The 25654-nt window shown below is 37.6% G+C and overlaps 1 protein-coding gene and 1 non-coding gene across 2 annotated transcripts in view; both read left to right on the top strand.

The window, feature by feature from the left end:
• Positions 1-25654, top strand: part of UBE2R2 (ubiquitin conjugating enzyme E2 R2) — a 92220-nt gene that overhangs the window by 60780 nt on the left and 5786 nt on the right. The window contains exons 2-4 of the mRNA XM_007176865.2: positions 3036-3122; positions 15464-15561; positions 25015-25149. Coding sequence (XP_007176927.1) covers positions 3036-3122; positions 15464-15561; positions 25015-25149 — 320 coding nt within the window. The remainder of the gene's footprint in view (positions 1-3035; positions 3123-15463; positions 15562-25014; positions 25150-25654) is intronic.
• Positions 19358-19429, top strand: TRNAE-UUC (transfer RNA glutamic acid (anticodon UUC)). The gene has a single exon. It is a non-coding gene; the product is annotated as a tRNA-Glu (tRNA).

Genomic DNA, 25654 nt, shown 5'->3' with positions numbered 1-25654 from the left:
AGAGCCTTGTTTCTTTTTATTAGAAAATGGTATTTTGAAACCAAGATATGAGGAACTGGGTATTCTTGTTGCTATTGGGGTGTGACTGCTTTTGGACTCCAGTTTTTTGTTTGTTTGCTTTAATTTTTATTTATTTATTTATTTATTTATTTATTTATTTATTTTAAAGCTTTCCCGGATGCTCCCCGGCTCCCTGACTCCTTCCATCCTGGGCCACACCCTAAACATTCCCTGTCACTCGCTCTTATGGTTTCAATACTGAAACTTCATTCACTTGCTGAAATTCTTTTTTTTTTTTAAATTAATTAATTATTTATTTATTTTTGGCTGTGTTGGGTCCTTGTTTCTGTGCGAGGGCTTTTCTCTAGTTGCGGCAAGCGGGGGCCACTCTTCATCACGGGGCGTGGGCCTCTCACTATTGCGGCCTTTCTTGTTGCGGAGCACAGGCTCCAGATGCGCAGGCTCAGTAGTTGTGGCTCACGGGCCTAGTTGCTCCGTGGCATGTGGGATCTTCCCAGACCAGGGCTCGAACCCGTGTCCCCTGCATTGGCAGGCAGATTCTCAACCACTGCACCACCAGGGAAGCCCTATTTATTTATTTTTAAAGATTTATTTATTATTTATTTTTGGCTGCATCTGGTCTTAGTTGCAGCATATGGGCTCTTCGTTGCGGTGCACAGGCCGCTCTCTAGTTGTGGCGTGCAGGTTTTCTCTTCTCTAGTTGTGGCGCTTGGGCTTCTCTCTGGTTGTGTCGTGTAGGTTTTCTCTTCTCTAGTTGCAGTGCGCAGGCTCCAGAGCACATGGGCTCTGTAGTTTGCGGCGCGCAGGCTCTCTAGTTGAGGCGCATGAGCTCAGTAGTTGTGGTGCACGGGCTTAGTTGCCCTGGGGCATATGGGATCTTAGTTCCCTGACCAGGGATGGAACCCGCATCCCCTGCATTGTAAGCATTGTAAAGCGGATTCTTTACCCCTGGACCACCAGGGAAGTCCCTGGTTTTTTTTTTTAATAAGCAGCTTTATTGTGATTTTAATGTATATATACAACTCACTCATTTAAAGTACACAATTCAGTGGTTTCTAGTATATTCATAAAATTGTGCAACCATCACCATAATCAATTTTAGAACATTTTCCTCATCCCCAAAGCCCTATACGTTTTAATAGTCACCTCTGTTTCCTCCCAATTTACCCCCAGCTGTAGGCAACTACTAATCTCTTCTGGACATTTCATAAATATGTGGTCTTTTGTGACTGACTTCTTTCACATAGCTAATGTTTTTGAGGTTCATCCACATTGTAACATATATCAATACTTCATTATTATTATTATTTTTTTTTTGGCTGCACCATGTGGCATGTGGGATCTTCCCTGACCAGGGATCGAATCTGCACCCCTTGCAGTGGAAGCTCGGAGTCTTAACCACTGGACCACCAGGGAAGTCCAGTACTTCATTCCTTTTAACTGCCACATAATATTCTAGTGTATGGATATATACCACCTTTTGTTCATTCATTTCCTCAGGTGATGGACATTTGGGGTTGTTCTACATTTTGTCTATTATGCTGCTGTGAACATTTCTGTACAAGTTCTTATGTGGATGTAATGTTTTCATTTCTCTTGGACATATACCTGGTAGTGGACTTGCGTGGTACATGGTAACTGTTTATTCTTTCAAGGAAATGCTAGACTGTTTTTCAAAGTGGCTATACCATTTTGATCCCTTCCAGCAATGTATAAAGCGTTCTAATTTCACGACATCCTGGCCAAACATTTTGTTTGTTTGTTTGTTTAATTAATTAATTTACTTTTGGCTCTGTTGGGTCTTCGTTGCTGCGTGCGGGCATTCTCTAGTTGCGGCGACTGGGGGCTACTCTTCGTTGAGGTGTGTGGGCTTCTCATTGCGGTGGCTTCTCGTTGCAGAGCATGGGCTCTAGGCGCGTGGGCTTCAGTAGTTGTGGCATGCAGGTTCAGTAGTTGTGGCATGCAGGTTCAGTAGTTGTGGCATGCAGGTTCAGTAGTTGTGGCTCACTGGCTCTAGAGCGCAGGCTCAGTAGCTGTGGCGCATGGGCTTAGTTGCTCCGCAGCATGTGAGATCTTCCTGGACCAGGGCTCGAACCTGTGTCCCCTGCATTGGCAGGCGGATTCTCAACCACTTCCCGCGCCACCAGGGAAGTCCTGAAGACAGAATTTTTGAGGATCCTGACTCTGCCATTTTCACTGCTGTCCTTAGCTTATTTATTCTTACCTTGTCCTTTCATTCCCTTCTTCACTCCCTTTTACTAGTACTGTTAGATGAGAATTTGTCTGGATTTTTTCATATGTGAAATGTGGGATACTGCCAAAGACATTCACTGTAGCAGTATTTACAATAGCAAAAGAGTGAAAAACAACCCAGATATTCCAAAATAAGGAAGTAGTTTTTTTTTTTAATGGTTCATCTATATATCTGTATGATGGAACATTATGCACATACTAACAATCATATATACAAAGGAAAATGTTTATGATATGATACAGATGGAAAAAACAGAGTATAAAATAAAGTATATTCAAGTTTTTGAAAATAAGTTTTGTAAAGAGATGAGCATATATAAGCATCAAAAACTCTTGGAGGAGCCATATCAAAATGGTAGCATTTGTTACTTCTGGGTGGTAAACGGTGTTAAGTAAAACAAATTATCTTTGTTCTGTATTATGTACCATAAGATTGTATTAATTATTTTTTGTTATTAAAATAAAATGTACCCATTAATGTGACACACATATTAAACTGTTTTTCATTCGTGTGTTCATTTATATAACTGTTGAGCTTTGGCAATTTAACATTAATTTTTATAAATATTTAAAGAGATAGAAGCACATGCTAATAATAACCCTGGCATTGGGGCTAACAAAATATATATGAGCTATTTTAATCTCCAGAGTCTACTGTGTAGAAAGGAGTTTTGTTGCGCTGGAGTATATCAGGGTGAATTGTTAGTTAGATGAATAACCTGTAGTCTTACTTACTAGCATTTCATTCTTTTTCTCTACAGGCGCATATTAAATTTCCTATTGACTACCCATATTCACCACCTACCTTCAGATTCTTGACCAAAATGTGGCACCCCAACATTTATGAGGTAAGAGATGTCTATTATGAATTTCTCTGAAGATTTAAGGTACTATCCTTTAAAATAGCCTCCATAGCTCGGTATGCTGTGGTAGCTGTGCTGTAGCCACAGAGAAGTAGTCATGGTTTCCCATTTTTGGTTAACAGTCTGTAGTTGAATTGCTCAAAAATTGAGGGTAGTTTTTTTTTTTTTTTTTTTTTTTAATTTATTTATTTTGGCTGTGTTGGGTCTTCGTTTCTGTGTGAGGGCTTTCTCCAGTTGCGGCGAGCGGGGGCCACTCTTCATCGTGGTGCGCGGGCCTCTTACTGTCGCGGCCTCTCCCGTTGCGGAGCACAGGCTCCAGACACACAGGCTCAGTAGTTGTGGCTCACGGGCCTGCCGCTCCGCGGCATGTGGGATCTTCCCGGACCGGGGCACGAACCCGTGTCCCCTGCATTGGCAGGCGGATTCTTAACCACTGCGCCACCAGGGAAGCCTGAGGGTAGTTTTTTAATACCAGTGTATATTATGGTTAACTTAAGGTTGAGGCTTTAAACCTTTGCTGCTCATTGCTAAGATTATAATTCATATTTGTTAACATTTACATTTTTTTAATTTAGTAGATAAAGTCATGCAAATTTATTTGTGTACCTATCCTCTAGCTTCACAGCAAGGGTTTGTTTGTTGCTTTGATCAGAGATTCAACTTTTGGACAGGAGGGGGTGGGAATTTATCCTACTATATTTGTACTGGTGTCCTTTAAGGAGTTGCTGCATACCAGTTGAGAGCCTCTTTTGGAATAAATCCAAGGTTAGGTTCTTCGACTAGACAAGTCCACATGCCTGGGAAAATGATTTGTAGCTTTTTTGATGAAATGTACTTAGCTTTGTGCTAATTTATAAGGATGCTGGAACAATGCATTATGTTTCTCAGGATGTATGTCAGGCCCACTAAAATATCCTTTGAATCTACTCCTTTACCATTCTGTAATCTTTTTCATTGCAGTAGTGCTGTGAAGTTGTAGCTGAGGCCCAGGCATTAAAATTGTTTTTTAAAATTTGCAGCCTTAGTCATAGTTCTTTTTTTGGTCACGTGGTTATTGGCAAGCACCTTTGCTCCAGAAACAGAGCTACAGAGCCTTTAAAATGCTTATAGGCAAAGGATGGAGAACTTACTCTATAGTCCTGAATTTGGATCTCAGTCTATAAATGAGTACACTGGGGTAGCTTTATTATTTTTCACAACCTGCTTTTTCTGTCAGTCATTATCTTCATTTTTCTTTCCTTCTTAAAACAGGACAAACTAGTGCTCAAAAGGTGATGCATAGTAACATTTCCAGAAACAGGTTCCCAGAATATTGTTTTCTTTAGTATCTTTAGTATTTGACATAATCATAATACAAATAAACAACAATGAATATGTCGTACTATTCTATATAACAAAGTTATCCTGTTGTAGGGAGAGACTGTAGAAATAATTCACTGTTCATAAGTTCAAACTGGGTTTAATACACATAGAAATATTTTTCTGTCCCTGTCCATTTAATAATCAAAAATTCTTGCCTTCAAAACTATGTGGTATAAAGCAACTATACTCCAATAAAAATTAATTTAAAAAAAATTAAAAGGAACGTGAATCCAAGAAAAAAAACCCAACTATGTGGTATGTATAGATTTTAGATAGCAAAAGAGAAGTGAGAAGACTCAAGCTTTTGTCTTGTTACTGAGAACTAATTCACCTTAGAGCCATATATTCGCCTGTTTCCATCTCAGTTATCTAATTCTCAGACCCTTCTCAACAAAGAAGCAAAAAGGAAAAAAAAAACCCAAAAACAGGATAAAGGATTCAAAGCTCTTTCAGAAGAAGGTGTAGATACACTCCCCTTTCCACTGCTTTTTCACCACTTAGGTAGGCTATTTAGTTCTGTCTCTTAAGATTTAGCATTGGATCATTATTTTTTAAAATATTTTTCATATTCATAATAAAAATTTCAGCAGTAAAATAATACATGCATATCTTATAAATATGCAATTGTTTCCCATACCATAAAAGTTCTGTTTTTAAAGAAGTGTTAAGTCCTAGTTAGGAATTAAATTTGATATAATCAAATGAGTCACAAGAGACTCTTCTCACAAATTAATAATATGTTAATTTACTTTGCTGCATTCTGGAAATGGTATCAGAATTGAACTTTTTGAGGGCCCAAGTCAGTATTTGTGATTTTAGACATTAGGGCCCATGGTTCTTAGCCAAAGGGATATTCCTGGAAGTTGCTCTCTCCTCATCCATCTTATGTTGTCACCTAGAAACACAATGGACCTCAATGTCAAATTGCTCTGGTCACCAAATTGTTTACTGCAGAGTTATTTGTAATAGAACTGGGGATTAAATGGGGGAACAATGGCAACAATGTCAACAGCAACAAGACAAAAATACAAAAGCAAAAGCCTACACAAATGCCAAAATATGTGAATTGATGAGTTTTTGTATATTAATAACTTCATGAGTATTAAAAATATAAGGACTATTTTTGGTAGAAAATAGTTTTATTTTATCAAGTTTTTAAAACTATAAGAGCTTTGGTTACAGTTTTATTAAATACATTCACAGACACATTACTGCAGCCGCAAAAGTTATAAATACTGCTGTGTTATTTGAATGAATTTAATTAATTTAACATTTCTAATATCATTGCCACATTTGTGAAATTTATAAATACCAAGGGGAAGCTTGGAGAACAAAAGAAATTTAATATGAGCTTGTCATCAATGATCATACTGCACAGTCTACTCCTTCTTGCTTCATAATATGTTGAGTGATCTCAATAACAGTTTCCTGGTTATGTTTGTTACTGTGTGCTCAGAAGTAGATAACCAATGAAGCCCATTTGCTTCACAAACCGTGTATTAAAATGAGGTTTTTGTACACTCTTCACTGTGAACTTCAGAGCTATGGCAACTCAGAACCTCACTGCTCTTAGTATGTATTTATTTAAATAATTTTTTTGGTAATAGACTAATATTTAGAATAGTTAGTTTTGCCACAAAATTAAATGGAAATTATACAGAAGTATTTAGCATTTGATGATCCTTTTATTACTAGTGAGTTGTAGGACCACAGTATGGCTCTTTCTTTTAAAAAATAATAAAGATGTTGGATGTTTTTTGAAGGAGTATACAGATCATTTTTCCTGTATAGTGTTTACAGATGAATGTCACAGGTGTAGTCATGAAATAAATGTTACAGTAAGATGGTGTATTTTAGGATACTTGATAGCCAGTAGGAAAATATTTTGCTGTTTTACGTAAGGTTCTAGTTCTGAAGAGTTATTCTTGATTCTAGACTCAGATGATTCTCAAGACATTATACTAATCTCTGTAGCCACTGACACGGCAAGGATATACCAATTTGGCTACTATTCCACTATCATTAGGGCATGATGTTCTTAAATGTTATTGTTTTAATAATGATTAAAAATAGATCCTACTGTTTTAATATAACTCCGGCTGCCATAACAAAATACCATAGATGCATTAGCTTAAAACAACAGAAATTAACTTTCTCACAGTTTAGGAAACATAGTTTCTACTGAAGACTCCTCCTGGCTTATCTCTGTGTCTTCATGTGGCTTGAGAGGAGAGAGAGCACAAGCTAGCTCTCTGGTGTCTCTTACAAGGTTTTTTAAAAAAATTAATTAATTAATTAATTATTGGCTGCATTGGGTCTTCGTTGCTGTGTGCGGGCTTTCTCTAGTTGTGGAGAGTGGGGGCTACTCTTCATTGCGGTGCACGGGCTTCTCATTGTGGTGGCTACTGTTTGTTGCAGAGCACGGGCTCTAGGTGCATGGGCTTCCGTAGTTGTGGCACATGGGCTTAGTTGCTCTGCGGCACGTGAGATCTTCCCGGACCAGGGCTTGAACCCATATCCCCTGCATTGGCAGGTGGATTCTTAACCACTGTGCCATCAGGGAAGTCCCTCTTAAAAGGTTTTAAAAGGGTTTTTGCCAAGTCTGCAGAGCAATTGCTTTTTGGAATAGTAAAATTTAGGCTATGTAGGTGGAAAATGGGTCTGATTACATGTAGTTTATGATCTTTGTATTTATTTATATGGATGATAGGCCATTAGGAGCGAAGTGGATGAGACCCACAATCAGCGCTTTGAAAACTGAAAGAACTCAATGTATCAAGAGGTCCTTTACAATAAAGCTGTAATTATAAATTATATTTTGAAATTACACAGAAAAGATCAGGTAAAAGCAAAGATACTGTGTCAGTTGGGAGTCTCCAGAGAAACAGAACCAATAGGATATATAGAGATATATGTAAGAGGAGATTTATCATAGGAATTGGCTCACATGGTTATGAAGACTGAGAAATCCCACAGTCTGCCTTCTGCAAGCTATAGAGCCAGGAAATCTGGAATTATAATTCAGTTTGAGGCCGTAGGACTGGGAGCTGTTGGTATGAGTCCCAGAGTCCCAGGACCCAAGAACTAGGAGTTCAGATGTAGCAGCCCAAAAAGAGAGAGAATTTGTCCTTCCTCTGCCTGTTTGTTCTGTTCAGGCCCTCAAAGGATTCAATAATGCCTATCACATCATCATGATGAGGGCAAGTCTTTTTTACTCAATCTACCGATTCAAATACTAATCTTTTCCAGAAACACCCTCACAGATACACTCAGAAATAATGTTTTACCAGCTATCTGAGCATCCCATAGCCCAGTCAAGTTGACACACAAAATTAACCATCACAGATAGCTCTCTTTTTATACCATTCCCCCCTTGTCATCCACATTATGGTCCTTCTATACTCTGTGTACATCATTATGTTCTCATGGGGTGTAATTTGACTGGCACTACACTTGAATCCTTGAAATAGCAAGTTGTTTATAGTAAGGGTTTACGCCCTTCTTCTTTCATTACATGTAGTAAAATTATATTTAGATAGAAAAACAGTGGTAGCCCAGCTGGTTCTGCTTCATCTCCTCTGATCATTCAACACACATTTTTCTCTCTAATTAAATTATTATTCTTTTCTCTGTTGAGTGGAATTATCTCAGAGCTTCTGTGGTATTTCCGTAATTTCTTTGAGAATTTAGTTTAATGGTTTTTCCACTCAAGAATCAAATAATGAACCCCCCAAAATACATTAGGATTGATTACAAAGTTGGAATATTACATTCTCTGATGATCTTTCAAGACTAGGACAAACTGCTTTAGTTCATTATTCTTGAACTCATTTCATATAAATTTTAAATACAGAGCTTCCAAATTATAAAAAATTTAGAATACGTTTTGTTAAAATGCTTTGATTTCAATGTCTATGTTATAAACATACTAAAATATTAAGTTTAAACCCACTAATTTTAAAAATTATTTTGAAATAATTTTGGACTTAAAGAAGAGTTTCAAAACTAGTACAGAAAGTTCTCATATACGTACCTTTTACTCATTTTCTTCTAATGTTAATATCTTTTACAATCATGGTACATTTATCAAAACCAAGAAATTAACTTTGGTACAATACTATTAAGTAAACTAGACTCCATTTGGAATAAAGTATGGCATGGGGAACCTAAAACATGTATTACTTGTCCTTAGCTAGGTGAGACAAATTCTATTTCTGTATTGTGTTATTAAACCATCGGAAACAACATGCTTGAACTCTGATCTTAATTCACATAAAGGTGCTGAGTGCTGTGTTAAGATTTTGTTATATTATCAGAATTTATTGTGTTCATTTTTTTTTTTTTTTTAATTTATTTATTTCTATTTTTGGCTGTGTTGGGTCTTTGTTTCTGTGCGCAGACTTTCTCTAGTTGCGGCAAGTGGGGACCACTCTTCATCGCAGTGCGCAGGCCTTTCACTGTCGCGGCCTCTCTTGTTGCGGAGCACAGGCTCTAGACGCGCAGGCTCAGTAGTTGTGGCTCACGGGCTTAGTTGCTCCACGGCATGTGGGATCTTCCCAGACCAGGGCTCAAACCCGTGTCTCCTGCATTGGCAGGCAGATTCTTAACCAGTGAGCCACCAGGGAAGCCCTGTGTTCATTTTTTAAAATATGCATTTGATGAACATTTTAAATTTACATAATTTTACTCAGTTGTCTTTAAGAAGGGACCTGAATAAAACAAAAGATTCTTCAAATGAATGAATGCTTGCTTAATCAGCTAATCAGAAATGTGTTATGTAATATATTTTATTTGCTTTAGCTACTAGGATAAATTGACATAAATAACTTCTCTTTGGTACCTGGTAAAATATCTTTGTTTTCTTTCAGTGGTTTTTATCATTAAAATAACTCATCATTAATTGACTTGTAAAATATTCTTTATTTCTAAAATATTAGAGAAAAGTTTAGTGGTAGAATGTTCCTATAAAACTTCTAAAGTCTACAATGTGAGTTTCATCTTGGCTTATATGAACCAAATGAGTAAGGTAGAAAGTTAACAGAAACCAGAAGACTTTGACTCTGATTTGGTGTTGAAAGTTTTCCTAGTAAATGTAATTTAGTATTACACATTATTAAAGGTTTGAACTCTATCTTGTGCTTGTTTAGATTTAGATTTTGCTTCTTTTTCCTCGTATTTTTTTCTTTTAAAAAATGTAAATAAAGATGCCAGTTTGCTCTATGAAGATATATATATCTTAAGTATTTAACTATAGATACATTAGCCACCATTTAGAACATGATGATATTTGGGCCACCAAATTTGTCCTTTTTAGAGCTGAGCTCTGGTTTGTAAATAATTTGTGACAAGCAGGATTTTGTGTATATTTATGTAATTATATTCATGGATTTGAGATATTATGCATTCTCTCTAACTTTAAGGTATAAGGAATAGGTTTCTCTAGGCAATGATGTCCCCAAATTTGGCAGCTTATCAGAATCATGTGGAGCAGTTGTTAAAAATAAAGAATACTGGAGATTTTGGTTTGATTGGATTTAGATAGGGCCTAGGCTATATAGCCTTCATTTTACGTCTTAGAACTGCCTTTCTGGAGGCCTAGAACTTCTCCCATTAAAAAAAAAAAGGGTGGGGGGGCTTCCCTGCTGGCGCAGTGGTTTAGAATCTGCCTGCCAATCCAGGGGACATGGTCCCTGGTCCGGGAAGATCCCACATGCTGCGGAGCAACTAAGCCCCTGCACCACAACTACTGAGCCTGTGTTCTAGAGCCTGTGAGCCACAACTATTGAGCCCACGCGCTACAACTACTGAAGCCCGCGTGCCTAGAGCCCGTGCTTCGCAATGAGAAGCCTGTGCGCTGCAATGAAGACCTGACGCGGCCAAAAATAAAAATAAATAAATAAATTTATTTAAAAACCCAATAATTTATTGAGATAAAATTTCACATACATAAAATTAACCATTTAAAGTGAACACAATTCTGTGACATTTAGTACATTCCCAGCGTGGTACATCTAACACCTCTATTTGTAAGGCATTTCCATCACTCCAACGTAAAACATCTTACCCATGAAGTGATTCTTCTGCATTCCCATTTCTCCCTAGTCTCTGACAACCACCAGTCAGGTTTATGTCTCTTTCCATTCTGGATATTTCATATAAATGGAATCATACAATATGTGACCTTTTTTGTGTGGCTTTCACTTAGCATAATGTTTTGGAGGTTCATCCATGTTGTAGCATGTATTAGTACTTCATTCCTCTTCATGGCTGAATAATATTCCACTGGATGGATATATCACAGTTTATCCATTTCTCTATTGATGGGCATTTGGTCTGTGTCCACCTTTTTTTTTTTTAACATCTTTATTGGAGTATAATTGCTTTAAAATGGTGTGTTAGTTTCTGCTTTATAACAGTGAATCAGCTCTACATATACATATATCCCCATATCTCCTCCCTCTTGCGTCTCCCTCCCATCCTCTCTATCCCACCCCTCTATGTGGTCACAAAGCACCGAGATGATCTCCCTATGCTATGCAGCTGCTTCCCACTAGCTATCTATTTTACATTTGGTAGTGTATATATGTCCATGCCACTCTCTCACTTCATCCCAGCTTACCTGTCCCCCGCCCCGTGTCCTCAAGTCCATTCTCTGCGTCTGCGTCTTTATACCTGTCCTGCCCCTAGGTTCTTCAGGACCATTTTTTTTGTGTCCACCTTTTGTATATATAAATAGTGCTGCTATAACCATGTGTATACATGTACTTGTTTAAATACTTTTTTCACTTCTTTTGGTTGTATACCTAGGAAGGGAATTGCAGGGGTCAAATTGTGATCTTGTGTTTTACTTTTTGAGGAACTGCCATAATGTTCTATAGCAGAAGAACCACTTCACCAACCACCAGCAATTTATGAGGGTTCCAGTTTCTCTACATCCATCCTTATTTTGCAGTTTTTAATTTTTAAAAATTTATTTATTTATTTATTTTTGGCTGTGTTGGGTCTTTGTTTCTGTGCGAGGGCTTTCTCTAGTTGTGGCGAGTGGGGGCCACTCTTCATCACTGTGCGCGGGCCTCTCACTGTCGCGGCCTCTCTTGTTGCAGAGCACAGGCTCCAGACGCGCAGGCTCAGTAGTTGTGGCTCACGGGCCTAGTTGCTCCGTGGCATGTGGGATCTTCCTAGACCAGGGCTTGAACCCGTGTCCCCTGCATTGGGAGGCAGATTCTCAACCACTGCGCCACCAGGGAAGCCCGCATTTTCTAATTTTAATTATAGCTATCCTAAGGGGATATGATGTGATAACTCACTGTCATTTTGATTTGTATTTCCCTAATGACTAATGATATTGAGCATCCTTTCATGCTTATTGTCCGTTTATGTATCTTCTTTTGAGAAATGTCTGTTCAGGTCCTTTGTTCATTTTTTAATTGGCTGGTTTGTCTTTTTGTCATTGAATCATAGATGTTCCGTATATATTATGGACATTAAATTCTTATTAGATATATGACTTGCAGATACTTAGGTTGTTTTTTTCACTTTCTTTGGTAATGTCCTTTGCACAAAATTTTTTCATTTTAATGAAGTCTAGTTTATCTTTTTTGGTTTCTTGTTTGTTGCTCATGCTTTTTGTGTCGTACCTAAAAAAAATCCATTGTCAAATCCAAGGTCATGAAGATTTTACACACACACACACACACACACACACACACCCTCTTTTTAAGAGTTGATGATTTTAGCTCTTAGATCTTTGTTCCATCTTGAGTTAATTTTGTATATGGTATGAGGTAGGAGTTCAGTTTCCTTCTTTTGTTTTTGGAAATCCAGTCCCAGCATCATTTGCTGAAGAGACTGTTCTTTCCCCATTGAATGGACTTAACCATCTTGTCAAAAATCAATTGGCAAAAAAAAAAAAAAAAAAAAAATCGGCAATGTATGGGTCCATTTATGGACTCTCAGTTCTATTGCCTTGGTCTATATGTCTATCATTATGCCAATCCTAAACTGTCTTCTTGTCTGTAGCTTTATAGTAAGTTTTGAAATCAGGAAGTGTGAGTCCTTCGACTTTATTATTCTTCTCCAAGATTGTTTTGGCTATTGTGGGTCCCTTAAATTTCCATATAAGTTTTAGGAACAGTCTGTCAGTTTCTACAAAAAGGGAAGCTAGGATTTTGATTGGGATTGCATTGAGTCTGTAGCTCAAACTGGGGAATATTGCCAACATCAAGTCGTCCTACCCATGAATGCAGGCTGATTTTCTATTTATTTAGGTCTTCTTTAATTTCTTTGAGCAATGTTTTGTAGCTTTCTGTGTACAGGACTTTCACCTCCCTGGTTAGATTTATTTCTAGATATTTTATTCTTTTAGAGGCCATTGTAAATGGAATTGTTTGCTTAATTTGTTTTTTGTTGTTGTTAATATTTATTTAATTGTGCTGGGTCTTAGTTGCAGCAGGTGGGCTCCTTAGTTGTGGCATGGGAACTCTTAGTTGTGGCACGCATGTGGGATCTAGTTCCCTGACCAGGGATTGAACCCCCCAGCCCCCTGTGTTGGGAGCGCAGAGTCTTAACCACTGTGCCACCAGGGAAGTCCTGCTTAATTTTTTTTTAGGTTATTCATCATTGGTGTATAAAAATGAAACTTTTTTTTTTTTTTTTTTGCCACACTACACGGCTTGCAGGATCTTAGTTCCCCGACCAGGGATCGAACCTGGGCTCTTGGCAGTGAAAGTGGAGTCCTAACCACTGGGCTGCCAGGGAATCCCAAAATGAAACTGATTTTTGAGTGTTGATCTTGTATCCTACAACTTTGCTGAATTGATTAGGTCTGGTAGCTTTCTTGTGAATTCTTTGGAATTTTCTTTGACATTTGCAATGGAAATAGATTTACTTCTTCCTTTTCAATTTGTACACTTTTAAATTTTCTTTTTCTTCTCTAATTGCTCTGGCTAGAACTTCCAGGACAGTGTTAAATAGCAGTGGTGAAAGTGGGTGCCCTTGTCTTATTTCTGATCTTAGGAGGAGAGTTTTCACCATTAATTAAGTATGCTGTTTATTAGCTGTGGGTTTTTTGTTTTTGTTTTGTTAAATAAATCCCCTTTACAATTTTAAGATAGCTAGAAGGTAACTATAGTTTTCTGAGTGTTTTTATTATGAGAACGTGTTGGGTCTTGTCAAGTGCTTTGTCTGCATCTGTTGAGATGCCCATCTTTTAATATGTCATTTCTAAGCACAGATCTATTTTTGTCATTTCACTACTAAGAAATTTTACTTACACACATATTAAACTCTGAACAAAGTAACATACTCCTGGCCTAATATTTGTGCTCTATTTTTCATTCAAACTGTGTTCTTGACTCCTGTGGTAGGTAGAATAATGGTCCCTCAGAGATGTCTACATTCTAATCCCTGGAACCTGTGTTATGTTAGATTACATGTTAAGAGGAATTAAGATTGCTTATCAGGTGACCTTAAACTAAGATTATTCTGGATTATCTAGGTGGGCCCAGTGTAATCACAAGGGTCCTTTAAAGTGGAAGAGATAAGGTAGGCAGAAAATGAGAGTGAGGAGATGTGACTTCGGAAGAAAGGCTCAAAAAATGCAACATTGCTTGCTTTGAGGATTAGAGGAAGGGGGCCAAGAACAAAGGAATGTGGGTGGCCTTTAGAAGCCAGAAAGGGCAAGGAAAGGGATTCTTTCTTAGAGCCTCCAGGAAGGAATGCATTGCTGCCCACACATTAACTTTAGCTCTGTGAAGAGCAGTGTCAGACTTAGACCTACAAAACTGTAAAATAATAAATTTGTGTTGTTTTAAGCCACTAAGTTTGTGGTAATTGGTGTAATAATACAAAATAAATGTAACTGCCTGAACATATTTTATTTATGATGTTGGTTTCTTCAGGCAATCTCATGTCTGAATTTCCCTTAGGTTATTAAAATTGTAATCATTATTGAAAGCCCATCTCAAAGTTTCCTCCACCATTAAGCTTTTTGTTTTTCTTCCACACCATCTCCCAGGTGTCCTCTCCAAATATACCTAGTTTCTCCTTGTTTCTATAGTGCTTTTTTACCTTCCTCATGTTATCTAACAATACAGAGTTTTGGAATATAGTATTCGGTATTGGCTTTATTAAAATTTTATTCTCCTTTAAAAAATGTTCTGTTATCTTGGTGTGTGTGTATGTAAATTTGGGTTTATATGTAAGTTTTTTTCACTTTATATGGTTACACCTCTAATTTTTTAAACATTTGAATCTTTTGTTTCATTTTAGACCGAGAGATAGGCATCTGTATCGTTCTCAGTCTTGTCTTTTCTGTTAACAATCTGTATTGCATATGGTACACAATCCATGTATGTTTGACTTTAAATGTACTTGTAATTTAGGTCCTATAATTTAAATTTATGAACCAGAATATTATAGTGGTGAATTCTTCTATCCATATACTGAGGGAGTTATATATAATTAAGTTGTTGTGAGGCATGTGTCAGTTTATATAAACCATATTTATTGAAACCAGTGATTAATATTAAAGGTGATTATAGCTTCTCTCCAGGCAGATTTTAAGCAAGGTCAGATTTTTTTTTTGTTTCTTTTAATGTTAGATGTGTGAAAATAAAGAGAGAGATTTAGTTGCTTCTCAAGACTCTTGAATCATGATTTATCATGTTTGTCTGTTTCTATTTTTAAATGATTTTTTTTAGAAGGATGGTGTTACAGACATAGTGTTTCTTTTTTTAACTAAGAAATGTATTTTGGAGATTGGTCAAAATGAATATTTATAATATAAAAAAATGTTTAATTCTTCTTTATCATTGATTCCAAACAAGAAGAAAAAGCAGGATTGTTTACTCCCCTAATGGTAAGACAACAAGTCTTCTAGGAATAAAAGAAATTTCAGTGGAATTGATGTTTTTTGAATAACATACTTTTGAGTATTTACTGAATTTGATATTTGTGTCTCGTAGAATGGAGATGTATGCATTTCAATTCTTCATCCACCTGTAGATGACCCACAGAGTGGAGAACTGCCCTCTGAAAGGTGGAATCCTACTCAAAATGTCAGGTAAGGAATTACATAAGGAATAATCTGGTTTTTAGGTGGCTCTAAAGATTGGATATTATCTTTTAACAAGTACAAACGAATCCTTTCTATATTTGGTTGTTTTGTCTTCTACTGGAGCTTTAAGTAGCATGTATGCCTCCTTTTGAAGAGTTGTATTTCTGGAGTAAAAATGCATATGTTACTCATTTCTCTGTGTTCACTTTGGAAGAATTTTTCTACTCTGAATTCTTCCTCTTACATTATCTAAGTTCCATCCTGCTGCTTTGGATTTCATGAGTTCCATGTTTGGATTGGTTGCTTCCTTATTCTAGGATTCTTATTACTTTTTGCTGAAAAGTCTTAGTCTTTACACTTTGTTTATCCATTCACCAGTTGATGGACATTTGGGTTGTTTCCGCTTTTTGGCTATTATGAATAATGCTGCTGTGAACATTCTGTGCAAGTTTTTATGTGCACATATGTTTTCATTTCCTTGGACATATACCTGGAAATGGAATTGGGGGTGCATAACTCAGTGTTTTAACTTCTTGAGGAATGGCCGTATTTTCCAACATGGCTGCACTAAATTTTAGAGCATTCCCACCAGCAGTGTGTGAGAATTCTAATTTCTCCACATCTTTGTTAACACTTGTTATTTTCCATGTCTTTTATTATAGCCATCCGAGACGGTGGACATGGTATTCTCATTGTAGTTTTGTCATCAGTGTGTTTCTTTTAAAATAACTGTCAAAATTTTAGAATGGTTTTAGATTTTTAGAAAAATTATGAGGAAAGTACAGATAGTTCCCATATTCCCCACACCTGCCAGATTTCTTTGTTATTAACATCTAACATTCATTTGGTTCATTTATTACAGTTAGTGAACCTGTATTAGTACATTATTATTGACTAAAGTCCATACTCTTTCACGTTTCCTTAATTTTTACCTAATATCATTTTTCTGCTCTGAGATCCCCATACATGATAGATAGCACATTATATTTAATAGACAGTTCTCCTTAGACAACTGCAGCAGTTTCTTGGACTTTCCTTGGTTTTGATGACCTTAACAATTTTGAGGAATACTGATCAGGTATTTTGTAGAATGTCCCCCAGATGGGATTTTTATTTTTTTTGATGTTTTTCTGCTTATTATACTGGAGTTATAAGTGTTGGGGAGGAAGACATGGATGTAAAGTACATTTTCATCACGTCGTAGCAGGGGTACATACTGTCAGCCTGACTTACCACTCTTGATGTTAACATTCATCACCTGGCTGAGACTCTTGTTTTTTTAGGGTTTCTCCTCTGTAAAGTTCCTCCTGTCCCCCTTTCTGTTCTGTATAAGGGAAGTCCTAGGTGCAGCCCACACTAAGGAGGGGGGAATTATACTCCCGCAAGGCTGAGATATCTGTATAAGTTACTTCAACTCCTCTGCACAGGAGATTAATCTGCTCTCCCCCATTTACTCATTCATTCATTTTGTTAATCATTTTTAATGATCTGGAAGCTAGTAACTCAGTTAGAATCTCCATTTTTGTCAAAAGCAAAGAACTTGAAGCTTCCTGATGCACACAAGGATTTCTTACCTCTCTCTTATCAAGTTATGTGTTTGCTTCCCACTTTCTGGGAAGAGTAGACCAAAAAGTCTATTAAAGACATATCAAATACTATTGATTATGCTGGTTACTCATTTCTTTAGGTACTTTGTTCCATCCAGTATACTTAGAAAGGATTGGGAAAACAGATATATTTTAGATTTCAACACATCTTGCCAGTATATTTTTTTAATGAGAAAAAACTGACTTCCCTTTTTAATTTAAATAAATGTGTTGATACACCTCACCTTGACAAACATCATGCCTCTGAATAATTCTCAGATAGATCAGGCATTGAGACTTGCCATAAGTTTATTATGTCTATGAAATAAGGAATCATTGCATATTCCGTATACTTTCTGCTTTACTTTAGTGGAACTCTCCCTTGGCGACGATGCATTTCTTAACAGTAATCAGAGATGGAATTAATTCGTTTTAGTGAAAATATAATTCCAGCAGCCCCAATCTATACATATCTGAATTTATTATACTCCACTACATAGCAAAATACTTTTTTTTTAACATCACTCTATGCTTTTAACAAAATTATTTATGAGAAGGGAAAAGCAGTCGGCTCTATTTGTAAATTTCTCTGTTTTGTACTTCTGATGTTTCATCACCACTAGGCAATGCACCATAGAAATATTTGGGATGTGTGGGAGGTATACATTTCTTGTAAAGGGCAGTTGTGAAAAGGGAAGCTGGAAAGGAGAACTGATAGGATATTTCGTATGTCTCCAGGGGCATGTATATATTAGTTTTAAGACCATTGTTTTACACAGGATCGTTTATGATCATTAGTAAAATTAGTATATTTCTACTTCATCCCCTCATATCCGTGTATCACACAGTTGTTAGCTGATTATTTAGACCTTTAACTTATACGTACTTATTACTTGATTTTTCAGCATCAAATGGTATACTGACACTTAGATATAAAAGAAAAGGAAACCTTCTACCTCCCCCTTCTAACTTTTAAATATTATTGTTTCTTTATTGTCAGGGTTATAAAATTTATAATCTGTACTCTTCTGTAGCTTAATCCCAGTTTTAAAAATTCTTATTCCTGTTGTTAAATGAATTCATTGTTTGTTCCTCATTATTTACTTCCTTTGGTCTATTAACTGGCTGAAATTTGTCCATCAGTAATTTCTCAAGGGATTGCTCCTAGGAGCTATATTACATTCCCTGAGTTGTTACGTGTTCAAAATGTTATGTGCTTGTGTATATGGGAGTATACGTGTGTGTTTGCCATTATACTTCAAATGACAGATTTTAACTAGATATAAGATTTCAGGATCATGCTTTCTTTCCTTGAGGATATTATGGGCATTACTCTATTGTTGCCGTGGAGAAGTTTGGCTACCCTATTTCTCATCCCTTTCACATTATATAATTGTTTAAGAGGCTGGCATGCTTTCGAAAGAAACACATTATTTTATTAGTAAAATTAAACTGACAATGTAGAGAAAAGGTTTTAAATATCTTGGAAGATTTGTTGAAAAATTGGACCAAAAATGCAGAGTTGTCCTTTAAGTATGATTTTGGTGCTTGTTTTTCAGGGCTAGTAGTAACCCTAGACTAGAAGAAGTAGTAGCTCTAAGGTGTTAGTGATTCTTGCTTTTGGAGGTTGAATGTTGAATCAAATGCTTCACATACCACCACCACACCCACCCTTGAGAAAACAAGCCTCCTCTTTTTTTTTTTTTTTTTGGTGCAGCTTAAACAACAGAAATTTATTATTTCACAATTCTGGACTCTAGAAGGTACCGGCAAGGTTGGTTTCCTCTGAGGCTTCTCTCCTCATCTTGTCTTCTCTCTTTGTCTTCACATGGTCTTCCTTCTGTTCATGTCTGAGTCCTAATTGCCTCTTCTTATAAGGACATTAGTCATACTGGATTAAGACCTGTTCTCAGGACCTCATTTTAACTTAATTACCTCTTGAAAGACTCTATCTCCAAATACAGTCTGAGGTACTGGGGGTTAAAACTTCAGTATAGAATTTGAAGCCTCCCTGTTCTTTAGATGCAAAGCCCTAAACAAGATTTTTCTCATTGCATTCTCGTGCTGCTTGGATGGACAATCTATTACCATTACCCACAGGAATTCAAAATTTTTGCCTTTACTTCTGTGTAAATACACACAGACCGTATTTGCCTTGTCTCAGCCTAAAATGTTATAAACATTTTTTCTTTTTAAGAAAGGTCTGTTTGGGGAATTCCCTGGTGGTCCAGTGGTTAGGACTCAGTGCTTTCACTGCTGTGGCCCAGGTTCAATCCCTGGTCAGGGAACTAAGATCCCACAAACCACGTGGCACGGCCAAAAAAAAAAAAAGAAAAGAAAGGCCTGTTTCTCATTTAATCCATTCCTTTGGGGGCAGGGAACTCCTTTCATATTAATCTGCCCTTTAAAACTACCTTAGCCACTTTGGGTACCAGCATCACTTTTTTTCTCTCTGGGCCCTCAGGTCACCTGAGCCCCAATTTAGAAGCACCTGGACTTCACATGAGGGATTGCCTTCCCTGCGTTTATGCTTTTTTTATTTAGAGGCTTCACAACCAGAACTTAGTTATCTTCAGGTTGCCCCTTTGATCTTCATCCATGGCTCTAAAAGGTATTTGTATTGGAAATCGTTACCTTCTTGGACCTTTTTGTTTCTTAGTTCCATATAATCATTGGATGGTTCTTCAATGTGTTGCTTGGGGTGGGAGAGTGAATGGAGAGTTTTGGTGTTTGTGGATTTATGGGCGGGACATAGAGTGTTTTGCATGCCTTGTGGAATGTCATCTGGAACACCTGGTGATGTCCAGAACTCTGAAAAGTCAGAAAAGTACTACCTAATGTGGGACACTTTTCCCTTTCCCATTTGTTTCTGTGTTATTTGTTTTGAGACAAGGGGGTTCCTTAAGGTAGTAAACTGTACATATTTCTCACAGGTTATTTACACAAGAGGCAAGATATGAGATGCCAGGGATTTTCCTTTATATCCCTTTGCTACTAAATTATCCAGAGTAAGCACTTGTCTGACTAAGGGTTCTAAGCTCCATATCCAGTTTATGGCTGTAGCCAAGACAGCAGTGGAGGTGGCAGAAGGTTCAGTTCAGCCTGTTGTAGGGTCTTGACTGCTGGATGGCACTGTTGTCTGAAAGTGGTTCCATGTTCACATGTGTTTGGACTTCTCCACGACCACCTGCACTAGTCTTTCATTTAACACCTCAGTGAGCATATTCAGAAAATAAAGTTGTACAGGCTTTTGTAACCTGAAGAAGAGTAAGGAATTCCAGTTACCTTTGAGAGCCGAAGTCAATTTATATAACAGGACCTAGTGAGTAGTGAGAGTTGGCTAAAGGGGAAAGCAAGAAAAATGCACTATGCTACAATTGTAGGGATCCAGAGCGGCAGCCGGCTAGTTTCCACTGAAAGCTCAGTAGTTCTCCTCCTTTTAGAGGAAGGCAGCATACTTTCTGGAAGAAGAGATCCACAGTCCTATCCTCAGATGTCCAGGATTAAGTTTAGGGGGTGAGAGTTCCTTATGGAATTGGGAAGTTTTGAGGAGTAGGCATTAGTCAGCAAAGAATGAAGTTGGGAGGATAGGGCCGCCTGATGCTGCTACATGTATGTGATTAGGAGTCCACAACACCATGCCTCTTCTTGGTGAAAGAAACAAAATGTGCCTTAATCCATGTTCTGTCCAGAACCAAGTGGGAGCTTTCGGGGTGGGTGGGGTGGGTGGGTAGGGGGGCCTCTCAGACCTTGCAGTAGAATTCACAAGTGCTTTCTCTGAGGCACCACCCCCAGAACTACCTGCCATACTTGCTGCAGGCTCTTGGATAGGAAAGTGGTCTTTGGTAGGGATTTGCTTTCCTTTGAAGGATAGATAACAGTGTTTTCTTTGCCACTGTGAAGATGTATCATGGGACCAGATTTATGGATCCACTCCAGAGGCCACACCTTCATGTAGAAGCGTTTCTCAGGAGTAGGGTAGGATGTTTTCCTATCTAGTCTTCTCTATAACCCACTGAAAGGGCAGGGAGCTAGAGACTGCTGCAACGATTGGGTGGCAAAGTAGGCAAGGTCAGAGGAAATGGCTATGGCTGTGCTGTTCCTAGGGCTCCTGTAAACCCCATTCTGAGCCAGGACTATTTTATTTATTTGCTCCCTTGATGTTTGCACATTGGGTCCCACTGCCCTCAGATTGCCAGTTTCATTCTGTGCAAATGATATGTATTTTGTGTATTTAAAATTTTTCCTTTTTAAACTAAAATGTTGTGATTTGGTCACTTTGTGTGTTTTAATCTGAGACCCTCATTCCTACCATGTGTTCTCAGGGGTATGTCAGTCAACGGCAGCTCCAGGGACTGCACAGCAGAAACTGTTGTATTTGTTTGTTGCTTTATTATTTTTTTTAAAATATTTTATTTATTTATTTATTTGGCTGCTCTGGGTCTTGGTTGTGGCACACGGGATGTTCATTGCGGCATGCAGCATCTTTGGTTGCGGCATGTGAACTCTTAGTTGCAGCATGTGGGATCTAGTTCCCTGACCAAGGATCAAACCCAGGCCCCCTGCATTGGGAGCTGGTAGTCTTAGCCACTGGACCACCAGGAAGTCCCTGTTAGGTGCTTTAGCAGCATAAAGAAAAACTATTTGTAGTATGTGGACCCATTAAGCTACCACGTTTTATCTTCCCAGTCATAACAGACTTCTTTACCATGATGTCCTCTTTAAATTCCTCTCCCATCTTGAAAGCATATAATGAGGATTGAGTTTTAATTGGGTGATCTTCTGGTGTTACTGGTCCATCTTTTGAAATAGTGTAAATGAGAGATTAAAAGAACCCTTCTAGGTCAACTAGAAGGGTCAGGCAATGAGCTTTGCTTCTCTGTACGTCACTTTTCATCAAATTAAGGCCTGTAAAATCTAAGAATCTCAATCATTCAAACCCTCTTTCAGTATTTCTGTGTATGTTTTAAGAGTCAAGTAAGTTGAAGTTTTAAAGAATGAACCCTTTCTACCTCACACGTTGCCTGGGAGGGTATGTGTATGCACTGGAGGAAAAATGCCCATCTTTAATCCTGCAGAATTCCAAACTTTTGCTGCTTGGCTTCTGGGGAGACCCATAAGCCATGTCTTCTTTGTTGAGCTAAGGCCAGTTTCTGCCCTCCCTGCTAAAATTGTACTTGTGGTGACATAGTAGCTAACAGAGAAAGGGCAGACCCATCTCATTGATTATTGTCTATATGTTGAAAAGGGACAAATACAGTATTACCCATTGGGTCATAGATGTTTAATTATGATTTCCTATTTCCCTTAAGTACTTCTTTTTCTTCTGAAAAAAATAAATGAAAAAAGATTTTAAAATACTTACTGAAATTTAACAACACCAAAAAATAGCAACAACAAAAAAGAGGTAATTGTTGGAATAGCTTCAGGATTCAATTCTGTTTTGTATGTTCTACCAGTATTCGCAGTTTCATTTTTCCACTCTATAAAAATAGGATTAATAATACTACCTTGCAGAGTTGCTTACCATGCTACAGATGTAACTAACACCTGTGTTAAATTATTTTGGTACGAGTGCCAGACAGTTTAAACTATGTATGATATTGCTTCCCATCCTCTTCCAGTCATGTTACATAGAAAATATGAAATGATAGTATTCTTAGATCACAATGTAGTAAGCTGAAGATGCTCCTTTGGCCAGAAGTTATTGTTCCAGAGGCTCAGGTTGTCCCAGGTCCTACCTACCAGTCTGCGTGAGGGAGTCACAGACAATTTACCTGTAACCCACTCACAACATACGGGTTGGGAAGTTTTGAATAGGATATTGCATATGAATTGCATCAGGAATCTTCATTGGTGTTGGAGTCCTCTGCCAGCACTTGGTGGTATGTCTGCTGCTGTGGGTAGGTGGGCTTTTATGAAGGTGTGGCACGGTTGCTGTTTGACGGTGCACTTGAGGAGGGAGACTAACCCCGCCTGAATTGGTGCAGTGGGTTCCCCGTACAAAAAGCGGCTCTACCCTCCAGACAAAGGGAGGACGTGAAAGCATGCTGGGTTAATAACTATTATCACAGTCAGCTATAGTTAGTGCCTGAGGCTTCTGAAAGCATCATGGATTTCAGTTTAGGGAGTACATGGTATTAGAAGTGAGTTTCTTATGATAGAACTGGATGATTCACCATTTAAAAAAATTGTACTTCCCAATATGGTATTTTAATAATAAACACAAGATATAAGAAAATCAACCTGGTGAAACCACTCCTGAGAAAAATTTCCTAATTCATTTAATATAATTCATCTAGACCTGTGTTGTCCAGTATGATAGCCACTGACTACATGTGGCTATTTAAACTTAAATTAATTAAAATTAGTACCAAAAACTCATTTCTTCAGTTGCATAATCTACTTTTCAAAGTGCTCAGTGGCCACATGTGGCTAGCGGTTACCATATTGGATAACACAGATTATACATTTCCATCATCACAGAAAGTTTTAAAGATACAATGCTGATCTGGACCATTAAACTGTACCACAGTTTGTTCTTATCCTGCTTATCTTTCTATCAGGTTTTGTATATGTTTTCTTCTGAAGCAATCCTTACGGAATTTTTCTTTTGCTTCTAGGATATTGCCAGTACATTTCGCATTTTTGGCAATGATGAGTTTCTTTGAATCTTCTTAGTGTAATTACTGAAGAAGTCCAGAAGGATGGAAGTGGGGGTACAGGGAGTTATTCTTACCCTAATAGAAAGGTGGGGGGTGTATATGTGGTAAATGAATTTGAACTAGATGGGAAAGTTTTCTTTGAAAGTGCCTTTGTCGTAATCTTGTATAATCACATAACAGAAACTCTCTACCCTTTTTAGGAAAAGGTTTCATCAAATCAAACATCTAATTGCCTGGTTCCCTCCCTTTATTTTTTGCTTGGGGCCAGGAGCAAAAGGCTATTTTGCAACAACACAATCTATAACCTCGCACCAATGAGAAAAGGTAGAGAAATTTAATTTTTCCTCCCATGTTTCTCCTTACCTACATGCACATAGCTTTTAGGGGAGAAAAAAGCCTGGGAACTATTTCAAACATTTTTGGAGCTTATTGAGCTTATTTTATTTCACGGAAACTTTATTCCCTTTGATTAAGGTGTCTAGTTTTTAATCTGTGGATGAAAATTTCCCACAAGATTTCTAAGCCCTGAGAGATCAGGGATGGCAACTAATAACTCTCTCACTATTGTACATCCAACATCTCACTTGATGCCTCTGGCACAATAGTAAGGGCTTAGTAAATATTTTTTGAATCAAGATTTCTGTTATTCAGAGACTAGTTCTTCCATGTCAAGGCTATTGCTTTTTCTCCATTCTCCTGCTTAACTCTTATCTTGCTTCCCTTAGAAGTATGGAAAACAAATACATTTGTATGTAAAATTGGTTTTCAGATCTTCTAAGCAGCCGTGATATGAATTAGATATATGGAGTAGCATCATTTTTACCCTTTTCCACAAAAAGATTGCCTTCAAGCTAAATATTTTTTGCTTCTGCTTTTTCCTATTGCACTTAACTTGTAATTTTTTAAATGTTATTTGAAAAGCTTCCAGCCTCCAATTTTTGTAGATTGGAACATGTTCCCAGTTAAGACAGTGCCTTCTACAGAGTTCATATTTTGCCCTGCAACCTAACTTTTATGCTAAACTCAGATTCCCTCTGCTTTGTCTCCCAGGTTCCTATCCTAGCCAGATGAGTACTGAAAACAAAATTTTGACACTCTATTTCCATTTCCCTAAAGTCTCAAATATTATAGTCTTAAATTTAAAACAAAATACTGTTGAATACTGTGAATATGAGTATTCATAGCTGACCCTTTTTTCCTGTTTCTAGGACTATCCTGTTAAGTGTAATCTCATTGCTTAATGAGCCCAACACCTTCTCCCCAGCCAACGTGGATGCCTCGGTTATGTTCAGGAAATGGAGGGACAGTAAAGGAAAAGACAAAGAATACGCTGAAATCATTAGGTAAGGTGTTTTGTTGTGTCTTCTTTTTGATTACTTCAAGTCTTCATACAGAACCAAAGTATATCCTAGAACCAAGGGTTTAAATTGAACTTAAAATATCCACTCCACTTCTGTCAGTTAGATTTATTGTTTGGGAAGAGGTTTCTGCCTGAGCCTAATGAGTTTGGCTTTTGAGACAGCAGCAGATCTGATTTCCCAGGAAGCAGAACTTCCAGGTTCTAAACTAGTCAAGTTTGCAAACTCTTCCTCCTGATCATTTTAGGGACACTGTTCTGGGCTTTGAACATGTCCTTTAAATGTATCAAACACCTAGTGTATTCCAGACATTACAGGTATTTTTGTTTTCAAATTTTTTATTAACGAAACCCTATAGATTATTGGCCTTTCTGACCATAGCAGCAAGTATCTTCTGGGAATCATCATTATCAGCAACTCTAGTATATGGTTTAACAGAGCCCTAGAATAAGAATCAGGAGACTTGGAATATACTCCTAGCTCTGCTACC

This window comes from Balaenoptera acutorostrata, chromosome 6 (genome assembly GCF_949987535.1).
Source record: "Balaenoptera acutorostrata chromosome 6, mBalAcu1.1, whole genome shotgun sequence".
NCBI lineage: Eukaryota > Metazoa > Chordata > Mammalia > Artiodactyla > Balaenopteridae > Balaenoptera > Balaenoptera acutorostrata.
This window is presented reverse-complemented; position numbering and strand designations above follow the sequence as displayed.